General features: G+C 41.2%; 1 protein-coding gene across 8 annotated transcripts in view; it reads right to left on the minus strand.

Moving 5' to 3' along the window:
• The window catches only part of BCAS3 (BCAS3 microtubule associated cell migration factor), a 351,964-nt gene that overhangs the window by 223,997 nt on the left and 115,587 nt on the right, over positions 1-12,380 (minus strand). For all 8 annotated transcript variants that reach the window (XM_035343348.1, XM_035343346.1, XM_035343352.1 and 5 more), the window contains exon 16: positions 687-837. In XM_035343348.1, the coding sequence (XP_035199239.1) occupies positions 687-837 (151 nt within the window). The remainder of the gene's footprint in view (positions 1-686; positions 838-12,380) is intronic.

Here is a 12,380-nt window from a genome sequence, read left to right on the forward strand (position 1 = left end):
GAAGCTCACAGAATCTTCTTTGTAATTATAATGTATATATACTGTATATATTCAGTGGAGCTTTTCATAACAAGCATTTTGAAGTGCTTTATCATGGCACATCAAGAAGTAGCAAAGTGTGACTGGCTCTGGAGTGAAAGTCCACACATCAATTTCATAGTCCAGAACGGTCACTTCAGAAGAAAAATATGGTCAAGAAAACATCAGGATTAAGTTTTCTTTTTATACACAGCCTGGCTTACTGTCTTTCAATTTCTGATAGTCAAAAATCGTCTCTGCTTGAGAAGGTTGGAAATCAAAATAAACAAACTCTTAAAAAAAAAAAAAAAAAAAAAAAAGAAGTAAAACCGTAACTTATTCTGATTGAATACAGCTCTGCTTATGTTTCATACCAATTCCTGGTGTGAAACTCTTGATGGCAGCGTACGACGTTTCCCATATGATAGACTGGAAGAAAATGACCCACCCAAAAGAATGCTCCTGAATTTTTTGAGATCTGTTTTCAGGTTTTATTTGCTTATCTGATGCTGTTTTTCTTTTCTTATGCCCCCCCCCCCCCCCAACTATTCTGTTACCACTGGAATTTTTTTAAAAAAAGGAATAAAACTAAGTATAACTGGAAGGAAAGTATTTTCTTATAAACTACAAATAACAAGGTTAAGAAAGGTTCGTGCACATACACTTACCCTGTGCGTTTGGTGATGGTCCCTAATGTCATTGGCTGCTTGATTTGAGCAAGAGGCAACACCACAGTCAAACTTGGAAGAGGCAGGAGTCGAGGGTTCCCAGGATTATTATTTGTGAAGTTATTGTAAGTGTCTTGGCTGTTCAATTTACCTTGATGGGATACAGACGTAATAAAATGTATTAGTGGATTTTTTTTCTTCATTTATAATTTCTAACAAGTGCCTGAAATAAGCCATTGCTAAAAAAAAAAAAAAAAAAAAAGGGAAATAATGAGCTCCCACTGTAAACAAAAGCAAATCTAAAAAAGTCATCTTCATTTCAGGAAAAAAATACATGACGACAATGGAAGCAGCAAACCTTTATTTATATACAGGGAATAAGGTCCCCTTCCACAGAAAGGAAATTATTCATGCCGCTGCTGCTTGCCCGGCAGTTTTGTTCACCAAGAAGTTTTAGAGTTTGGTTTGAAGAACAGACTCTGGATTCCAATTCTCTGACAAAAAAAAAAAAAAAAAAAAAAAAAAAAGAATATTCTGGAAGGGAACTATTTTCCTAAAGTACCTCATCCTGTGGTGGTAATTGAAAGTTCTGAAAAGGTCGCTCTTGTTGTCTCTATGGATAAAGGCACACATAATAGTAATCTGCTGAACTACGAAAAAAAGAAAATACCACGAGTAACTACATAAAATAAAGCCATATGAAGCATCATGTAAAAATCAAGCAAGTACTGCAAAAGTAACAAACTTGATATTCATTTAAAAAAGAGGAATAAAACAAAATATAGGTATTCAAAAAGAGAAGGGGAAAACATAACAAAAAATCCCAACAACCCTAAATTTAGCTTGTTTCAAAGAGGTCTGTGCTGGATATACGCCCAGTTTAGATACGCTTTCTTACTTTCTGTATCATTCTGTAGTCACAACCTTTCATTCTTCAGTTAGAAAAGGAAACTAGCTACAAATTTCATGGACAGTAAAGAAAGAAATGTGAAGAAACCAAAGAAAGAAGTTAAACAAAAAGGGGCCAGTCTGTTTATAGCAGAATCAAAAGTACTTTAAATAGACAAGCAACCATGAATTAAAAGGTTTAGATCATTAACTTGTTTTTCTGTGTTCCTATAATGCTGTGAAATGCTGGCTTTGTTCTTAATCAAAAGGGAGCCATATTGGGAATTAGGTTCCTAAACAACTGATGCATTCTACATAGATATTATACAAATCCCAGGCCAAATCCATACAATCTGACTGAAGAGCAGCCACCTTTTTTCAAGGAAGAAAAACAGCACAGAAGAGGGTTTCTCACAGGAAGCTGCCTGAAAAGCTTTAATGGTACTTCAGATGGATTGAAAATAGGAAAAGGAAGGCGGAAAAATCTTAATGAATGTCTCATCATCCTAAAGACACTCAATGCTTCCTTTACCCTTCTTTTAATACTATGTAACTGTAAGCTTAGGGTTTTTATTTGTTTTTCTACAAAGTCCATAGACCTCTGCATCTTAAAAAAGCACAATAACAAAAATGATGAAATTACAAAGTGTATTTTGTGTTAAGTATCTGCCCTGAGCATTGGTCAATACATTTTAGGAGAAATAGCAAGGCTTTAATGAATAACAAGCCGATTGAAGTCTCTGAGAGCAGATTTCATTAATAGCAATTTTCCTGGACCAACTTGGAATAAAAAGAAACAGGAAAGGGGAAAAAAAATAAAACACTCAGTTTTAAATTAAGACGGAGATGCAATTAATTTTTTTAAAGATTAGTTTCATAATGCATTCTTGGTTCTTGTAGAAAAGAGTACAAATAGTTAGCTGCTTTATTGTCTAATTAGTTACTGTTGCATGTAATCAAGGCCCCTCTGGAAGTGTTTCTCTCCCCTATAATCACCATAAGCAACTGCAAGCAGCACAGCACACAGAGAGCCCATCTACAGCCAGGGCTCCAAACGTCTGTCATTTTTCTTTTACTTGTTGGGAATATAACGACTAATTATCAACTACTGAACCGAGTGTCTGTGTCGGAACAGTCTTCTCCCTCACCCTAAGGCTCAGTTAATTACCCAGTGCCCTCTGCTCCCCACATCGTGCAGTTTTCCATATGCAAAAATGCCAGTTGCTTCAATAGGGTATTTGCACGCAGCAAAGTGAGGCATTTACAGCTGTCCTTCCTACACGAGGAGGAGTTTATTTCCACGCAAGCTGATGAATGCCAAGGCAGCTGAGGATACTCAGAAAATGTCAGGATTAAGTTTAAATTCCTAAATTAAAAGAAAAAAAAAAAAAAAAAAAAAAAAACTTAAAAGAGCTTTTAAAAATACAAATTGTAGTAATAACATCCTATAGATTCATAAACTCACACATGAGAAAACAAAGTAAACAAAACAAAACAAAAAAACAACAACTACGAAAGCCTACAGAGAGAACTGAAAACGTGTAAAAGATGCTGAATGGGAACAAAATGTAAAATTCTTCAAAGGAATGAACATTCCGAGTTCAAGCAATTCAGGTTTAAATGCATAGCTTAATCTGATGTTTACAAACTTCAGTAAGAAAATCAATTAAAGCCGAGCTCGTAATGCTCAGCACTTCACAGAACAAACATGACAAAGAATAAATTCAGTGATGACGAATGGAAAAACTGCAAATACCTATTAATAACTGTTAACTATTGCTTGCCAAACCATGATTTCTGCAGCAACATTTAGTTACCTAATTGCAAATAGATGTAATTAACAGTGATACAAATAAAAAATTCAAAGTTGGAATGCTACAGAAAGGAGAGAAATTATTTCTGAAAGCAAAGTCAGATTTTTTGAAAAGCTGACTACATTGATGGAGCAAAAAAAAGGTTAAAGAAAATCAGGCTTAACAGAAAAAGTAAAAATAATGAGCTTTTATTTTCACTAAATTATTTTTAGCTATTTTTATGATGGAAATGTTCTATGCTGTTACATCTTTGTATGTTGCCTCAGACCTATCAGATACACCCTTGTCTTCTGAACTGCATAGCCTTGGGGATCCAGTAAATGCACTCTATGACCAGGACTGTTACTTTACTGAACGTTCAGCAGAAGCCATGTTGTAGTCTGAACATTGGAACAAAACAGTGTCACACATTATAGTTAATTAGTCTTTTAAAAATCCCATCATTTTATATTGAACTATTGTACCCATCCAGAAATTCACTGAAGCCACCCTCCATTCCTGCAGCCCTCAGAAGAGGGAAACCTCTCTCACAGTAAATGGGAGCTCTGTGTGCGCAGGACTGCAGGATCAGGCCAGAAGAGCACAAAGAATGCAGTCAAGCATCAACATTATTTCTACAGTTCAAGCAGTTGTTGATTCACTGTCAAAGGACACAGCAAATAAGCCGAAGTCCTTTAGAAATATCAAATACTTTTCAAATAGCAGAATCCTGTACTCAAATTACCTTGCCACAGGTGGACAGTACATTTATTCTTGTAAGGAAATATGTTTATAATAAAGAATAAAGCCCCAGAATTATAACTTCAATGGAGTAGCTCCATTCAGCACTGACAATTTAACTTGAAATGATAACTTGGTTGTATACTGCAAGTTAAACATAAATTACACCGCTATCTGCTATGCAAGGAATACTTTCTATTCCAAGTGATATGGAGAAAATTAAACCTCAGCAGCACAGCTTCATGGCAAATGTACCCTCGCAAGAATCAGTGAAAATGTTTTCAGCAGAGCATCCGTAGCAACGAGGCACTTTCCCTTGGTAATCGGCCAGACCATGATATTAGCAGCCCTGAGGACACCAAGGCAAGTCCTTTTGGTCAAGTACTTGTCTTTCCAGAAGCTGCCATGAAAGAGGTTTTCAGACGGCAGCTCAATAGCTGTGCAAGGAATACATCAAGGCCAGTTCAGCCTAAGGTTTATTTTCCCCATTTACAAGCACTTGCCTATACTCCCTCCCAGCTTGGGTCACAGCTCAGGATGCCACAAGAAAGAAGCGCTTGCATGATTTACACTGAAATACTACAGACTCAAGGTCACGATTTTGATCATAGCTAAACCCAAAACTAAAACTCCTACAGTAAATCCTAATTCAGCCTTTTAGCCATCCAGCACAACAAAAAATATGTCTCAATTTAAGCTGTTGGCAAATCTCTTATTAATTTTACTAAAGGATTGGCAGGCAGAGATCAAGCACACAACTTGCGAAGAGCTGAGGATGTTGTGGCTCTGGCATCTGAAAGCAGAGATTTATTTACAAGTGCAGCATTAGACTGGATAAACTTTGCCTGCTGAGACACGGAAAATAGAATCAATTAGCTCCATCCTCGTGCCTGTGTGCTGAAAGCATGCAGCGAATACACCTCCCTCCAAAAACCTGAGGCATGCTTTTCCAGATATTTTATTCCACAAATACTCAAAGGGAAAATGGATTAACTTGAGGACAGAAGTGAAGAAAGCAAACAACAATGGGCTTTGTTGCAGGGCACAGGCGGCCCTGTCAGCCGCGCAGGGCTGTATTCCCCAGCCAGCCATCATTAACAGGCTCACTTCCACCAGCAAGAAAAGGGAGGCCTGAAAGTGCCGGACAAAAGAAATCCCAGCAGACAGAGAAAAAACAAATTAAATGCGCCATTATAAAACACAGATGCTCTAAGGAAAATAAACTTCACAAGATTTACTGGTTTGTGACAAAGCTGGACATCTGTGGAAAAGACATCAGTGGGAGCTCCCAGGTAAGGCCTTGCCCGGCGCAGGGCCTCGCCGCGCCTCAGCCTGGTGCCTCTGCCCTCATGGCACCGCGTCCCCTGTGAAGGGACACCAAGCGTCCCTGGCCACCTCCGAGGTGCCCTCACCACCACAGTATTTGGTTGTTGACAGCTCCAGCTTTTCTTTAGGATTACGGGGGAGTGTTATTAGCCCAATTGTTGTTAAACTGTAATATACTCTGAAGGCGTGATTGTGAGGTTTAAACATTTCGAATCACACATTTCTAACTTTTAGAAATGTTGTTTTTTTTTGGGGTATGAAACTAAAGCTACACTTCAGAGTAAACATGCTAGACTTATTAGTTTGTAATGCTTTAGCATTCAATCAACTGAAAGAAATTAACGCAGTGAACTCCTCTTCTGATCAACCAAGAGCCTGTGTGGATTCAGGCCGGATTTGCAATCGGTCAGCATGTCTACAGAGCACTGCAGGATACTGCTATCAGAGATCATCTTTTAGGTGAGAGGAGGAAAAACATCCCAATTTTTGCAGCTGTTGATGACATAAATACCTCAAGAAGCAGCATGGCAGGTACCAATGGCTCCTGCACTGCACAGGCAGCGCTGTGCAAGGGCATTTTGCTGACTCCTGAAAGAACTGCCTTGATGGAGCTGCACTGCCAGCTCTGCCCTGGTCTTCAGTCCATGGTGCCACACTAATGTGACCGAATTACTAAGAAGTATTCAAACCTAGCTCCAATACATCTGTACCACAGCCCTGCATACGGGCAGGAACCTCAGCCGGTTTGATGGAAAGGTACTCAGTCATTCGTAATTCAGCTTAAAACCAAAACTATACTCCCTAACACATAAGGGATGCAAACAGCAACTTAACACCTAACTGAAATTAAATAATTTTACCCACTAAATTTCCCCTAGCAGTTTCAACTGTATACGGCATTTCTCTTCTTTCCAGTGTTGTGAGATACCCCTGCATGGTGAACTTTCACCCTGTTAGTAAGCAAGGCAAACAGGACTTGGCCCAGACAGTTTTCTGGTAGGAAAGTAATGATCACAAGCATTTTAGTTTCTCTATACACTTTACATGAAAAACTAAAGTGGTATTGAGCACCTCTCAGCTGCATAGTAAAATGATTCTGTGTTGATTTTTTTGGTTTATTTTCTTCCATTACTCCAATACAAAAAGCTCAGTAATGCAATGTCATTAAAATTCAAAACCCACTTGATTAGCTTTTGTATCTTAGTCTTTAACAGACTACATTTCAAAGCGTACCACATAGACTAATGACATTAGCACTACATATAAACATCTTTAATTTGGTAAATAAAAATGCAGTAACTTGAGGCTATGCAATCTTGTGCAAACTGAGTTCTAAGAAAACAAGCAGTGCTTGGCCGTTATTTCTGTTTAAGTGTAACACTGAAGATTCCTCAGCTAAACATTCACTAATCATATAATGCAAGGGAAATAAAATCCTTTCTAACTGGCAAACAGAAAATGGCAGGAAAAACACAAGTGTCGTGTATGTGGTAGTTTATTTTGCTTTGCTTTTGATTCAATACAAAAAGTTTCACGGATGAGAATGGAAAGCTTCCCAGCTACAGTTCCAAGACTTTCACCCTCCTTTCTGACCTTTTCTCAGACATGTTCCAGTATAATCTGTAATCTACTACAGTCGGAAGAGGAAACAGCAGCGCCCTGGTGAGAAACGCTGCCTTGTGACCTGAACAGAGAACCCTGCGGAAGCAATGCTGGCGTGCAGACATCGTTTGGAAGAGCCTGACAGACAAACCCAACAGTGTCCAGAGAGGCACGCTCAGTGGCAGCACTAATTACTGCCCAAGTGGGTTTCTTCTTTAATGTTTTGTTTCATTCAGTCGAATGCATTTTATCTTGCTTTGTAAAGTGTTACACGTTCTCCCAGAAAAAGTCAGGAAGCTTTAATTATTTTACTTATCAATCACTTCTAAATTAGTTACATTGCAATTTCCTTGAATTGTATCCCACCAAAATTAGCTTCATTTCACACCCATATCATCAATATCTCAAACACAATTAAACCCATTAAAGAATGAATACTATGTATTAGCTACAGCATGTATGCACACAGGATTTAGCTACTTAGAGAAAATTTTTCTCTCAGCTAAACTGGTGCAAGTCCAAAACCTATCACTAACGTGATTCCATTCAAATTGATGGGAGAAAATAATGCAGCCATTTGTTTTCATAATGTTGAAAACTGCTTGATATTGAACCTTTCGAAACGCAGCTGCACTAAATCTCATGATTATCCTAAGAAAGCAGAACTTTCTTTTCGCATACAGGCAAGGCATGTGATAGTGACAGGCAAGCTCCGAAGTCAGAACACTGCTGAGGCATGCAAGCACCAGTCCAAGTGGCTCAGACACAGATGAGGCAGTGTCCTCTGCCCTCTCACCCAAGCTCCTTGAACTTCAGCCCTTCCAACTTCTCATCAGCGTCTTCCTCTCAAAAACTGAACATTTACTCAAAACATTCCTTTCCTCCGCCTGAAGTTTCTCGTCTTTGACTACCTTCTGTTTTGAAACTTTGTCCTTCAGTTATAAAGTGTCCCACTGATACTCAAAATCTCCTCTTGTCCATGGCAAGGGTTAGGAGAAGGACCTGCCATGACCCCTTTGCTGCCCATTATCGCTAACCGTCCAAGAATTGATTATGAAAGCACGGTTTAACCTTAAGCTCTGAGACTCGAACTTGTCATTTACTTCTACCATTAATGACGCATGGCTAGCCATTTTGCCTACCTCCATGTGTATTTCTTCTTTTCCTGCATGGAAAAGACATGGCATGTGCAAACCGGAGGAGTCAAAGAAGAGAAGAGGCCACTTGTACCAGAACAGTGACAGCGTCCCAGGCCTTGCACCACCTCTCCCCAGCAGCTGCAAGGACATCCATAACCTTAACTGCCTTGTGTAAAAAACATCTCCTCAAAAATCTGAAACAAATGCCTGCTTCTTCCCTTGCTATCTCCCCTCCTCATTTTGTACAGATACTGGTTAGTTATGTTGAAGTTGCTCAAAGACCCGCATGGTAAAGGTGCCTCCAAGCACCTCATTAGAAAACAACCCCTCCACCAGCACCACACATACAAGGCTGGCCTCGTAACCATCTTTCAGGATTTATTTAACTAAAAATATTGGTGGTGCTAAGCTCAAGACCATTTATGGGCAAAACGCTCCCTGAAGTAAAAACAACAAAACTTGATTGCCAGCTGGCAATCAGGCCACTTGGCTCCAGGCTTTGCATAGCCATAAAGCAGGCTGCAGCACTAACACTTCAGCTGGCTTGCTCCAGACGGTGGTTACCAGCAAAATGAGCCAAAATGGCCTTCCTGCTCTTAGGCCATCTCCAGGAAATGCTGGGCACAGGCAGGGAGGGGTACGGATGGCTGCCATCCCGGCTGTAAGCCTCGCACCTTCAAGTCTTCACAGATAAACGGACTGCAAGGTTGGTTTCTTCTAACTACTGGGTGTACAGCTACAGGGTGTTTTACAAATCCTCCCCAACGTGTGGCCATAACCAACTCTGGAGCAGAAGCTGTGCAGCTGTAGCTACCACTGCGCTGGACTTGAGTTTGGAAACCTTCCAGGGAAAGGACTCTGCGGGCTCAGACTTCACATGCCACTAACAAGGTTATCATGCAGGCAGGTTCTGGGTGCTGTGAAGTCACACTGTTACTTCGATTTCTTGTATGCAGCAATTTTACTAACACTGTCTGCTGCTGAAGTGCTCGAGAAAAGCTCAAGAAAACAAGCAGGCACTCCTCCTCCTCGCCACGTCTACCAGTCAGGATTCACATCAACACAGTTCTGAATTCAAAGCCTTCTTTCAGGGGTGGCTGAGACACTTCAGCATTGTGAACTTTAGAAAAGTTGGGTCTCAGACTCCTCTTTGAAATGATACAGAATAAAACAATCTTTACAACTGTAGCTTTTTTCTATTGAGACAGCACAGCCAGAGAAGCTGGTCAGTTTGTGTTAGAAACTGCAGATGACCAGCCTGGGAGTTTCTGAAGGACACCTCCACGTGCAGCTGTGGTGGGTGAAGCGATAGGGAGGTTTAATAGCAGCCCTTTGGCCAAATTTAGCTTATTAGCATTTAGTATTTATGATAAACTACATGTTAATACATCTGTGACTATTATTTTTTTTTACACCTTTTTACCTATATTTTATTTTCCCTTGCCCTGGCTGCAACAACTAACACTAATATTTAAATGTCTGAATTCAACCCAGGTTGAATGCACAGTATTTATCCCAAGTTATGTGAAAAAAAATGTGCCTTGAGAACCACTGCATATGAGAACTTCATAATAATATCCATGGATAATTATAATAAATGGCTTGTCTGAAACACCCATAGAATAGGAACTGAAGCAAACCATAGCAATCTCTCTCCCTCTTCCACCCACCACACACCCTCGACAGCTCTGCTTTTTTACCCATGACCGTTAAGGATGTTTTCTGGCTCTGTGACAGCATCGTGACTCAGGTCATGAGAAGTGTCAAAGATGCATTTCCTTGAGTTGGGAAAAAGCAACTGATTTTAACAGCCCACAAAGACTAAGCAAAAAGAATAAGCCAAATCAGCATATTTAAGGGTAAAGATAAACCTTTTAAAAGATACAAGTATATTTTATTTCCAATCTTAATGCTTACGTTTCTTTCCATAAAGTGTTTACATTTTTCAGACTACCAAAAATGCACAGTTGATTTAAATGCCTTACTTAAGAATAATAAACTCAAAGACAACACGAGCAGCACCCATTTACTGCATAATCAATCACTGATCATATACACAAGGAACCTGATCCAGACTGCAGGCACAAGGGATCTGTCCTGGATTCCCTTTCAGCAGCACCAGGGGCTGTGTCCCTGGAGAACCCACCGCCAGGGGAAGCCGGAGGTGTCTGGGCTCAAACTCAGCAGGTCTATCAGATAAAATGGTTGTCCCCACCACTTCCTATCCCATTCCTTTCTCTTGCTGGTTACTAACACGGAGCTTCACATGGTTTCACCTTCCTTCATTCCAAACTTGACCGGTCATATAGCACCTTCATTGCTTACACCTCCTCCTTTAGCTGATTATGGTCTCAAAAAACTCTAGATTCTATTTCTGCACCTTCTGATCAAACAAATTACAGGTATCAGGTGGGTAAAGCTGCTTTTTGTCATTTCACCGATTGCAGCTCCTCTAGCCACTTATATTCCTTGACCCACCAAGTTTCTGGACCATGCTGTCTCCCCGAACTGGACCTCTTTTCTCCTGAGTGAAGAATTTCCTCCTAACATCTAATCTAAATCCCCTATTTTAGTTCAAAACCCCTTGTCCTATCATTATCTGCCCAAGTATAAAGTCTCTCTCCAGCGACCATTCAAAAAACCTTTCCTGCATCAGTCCTTCAGTGACCAGCTCTTTTCAGCAGGCCTTTTAGTTCAATCTTAGTGACTGCTTTTATGCTGATCACATTCATTCCTCCTCTAGAACACAGTTGAGCTCTGCAGGCGCCCAGCTGTATACAAGTGTACCCAGACCTCTGTCACACAAAGCACAGAGCGAAGCCGTAACGCGGGGGAGCACACTCCTGCTGGTGCATCACTAACACTGCTATTTACCAATTTCCAATTGGCAAGCACTGCAGAACCCCATCCAAAGAGATGCGTAAACTGCAGGATGTCTTCATTACTCACAATGCATGAGAAGGAAACACGCTGGCTTGCCTTTTATACACCTGGTTAACTGGTGTGGTTTGCAGATGGAAAAACACTGCTTTACTATAAACCAGGAGGAAATAATTGGTGGAGCAATTGATACAATAATAGAATCCAAAAATGTAATTTTATTAAATCATTTTCAGAGAAACTCTTAAAAATCTGGTTACCATCTCCTTGGACTCCCTTACTACATGCCTCCGACAACACTTGACCCTACAGAAATTGTCTTCAGCTTGATGTTCCCAATACTGAAATCATCCATCTTGACAGGAAAACTTCAGTGGGACACTCACATCTGCGGTAATCCAACTCCTCTCTCCTTTCCACCTCCCTTTCACCTCTCGATCCATCTTTGACATCGTGGTCTCCTGTGTACTACCTATTACTTCCCCTCTGCTTGCCTACCCACAGTCTTTCTGAAACAGTTTGCTTTGACCACTGCTTTGGCATTTGCTGCGTTAAATCACTCAGTCATATATTTTTACACTTCATATCTCAAGAACTGCAATTCCCTTCTGATGTCAGTCTCTTTCAATTTTCAATTTATCTGGAGTACTCACAACTTCTTTTTCAAACGTAAAGCAAACATACATTTGCCCCAGTCTCAGATCAACACTGTTTAAAAAAGCCCACTTCTGAAACACTTTATGCACAGACGCGAACTTCCCTTGTGACAGAATTTATCAGTCTACTTCCCCACTTATTTGAAGGGAATGGATCTTTTCCTTCCACTTCAGAAACTATCCAAAATATACCACCCACTTGTTTCACTTCACTGATTCTCCATCCATTACCAAAAAAAAAAAAAAAAAAAGAAAAGAAAAGAAAAAAAGAAAAGCAGCTAAAGCCACAGCTCATTTACAAGCAGCGGGCTGCTGCCAGCACCCGGCCGGTGCTTGGGGCCAGCTGCTCTCACCTCTGCCCAGCTGTGTGTGCAGGCTGGGCTGTGGCGAGCGCGGGGCTCCGGGAGGCTCCTGCCTGCACCCCCAGGGCGTGGAACACCGAGGGGTGGAGGTCATGGTCATCCCCAGGGCATCTCCAAGCGTCCCGCGCCCACCACAGCACAACCGGGGCCCCTTCAGCGCTCGCACGGCGCTGCGACCCCTCCCGAGGCCCTGAGGAGCGCGGCGGCTGCCCGCAGACACCCGGCCCCGGCCCGCAGCGCCGGGCTCGCGTCGCCCCCTGGTGGGCAGCGGCTGCCGCCGGGCCCCGAGCGGCCCCGAGCGGCCCCG

Source organism: Oxyura jamaicensis, chromosome 19, assembly GCF_011077185.1.
Source record: "Oxyura jamaicensis isolate SHBP4307 breed ruddy duck chromosome 19, BPBGC_Ojam_1.0, whole genome shotgun sequence".
NCBI lineage: Eukaryota > Metazoa > Chordata > Aves > Anseriformes > Anatidae > Oxyura > Oxyura jamaicensis.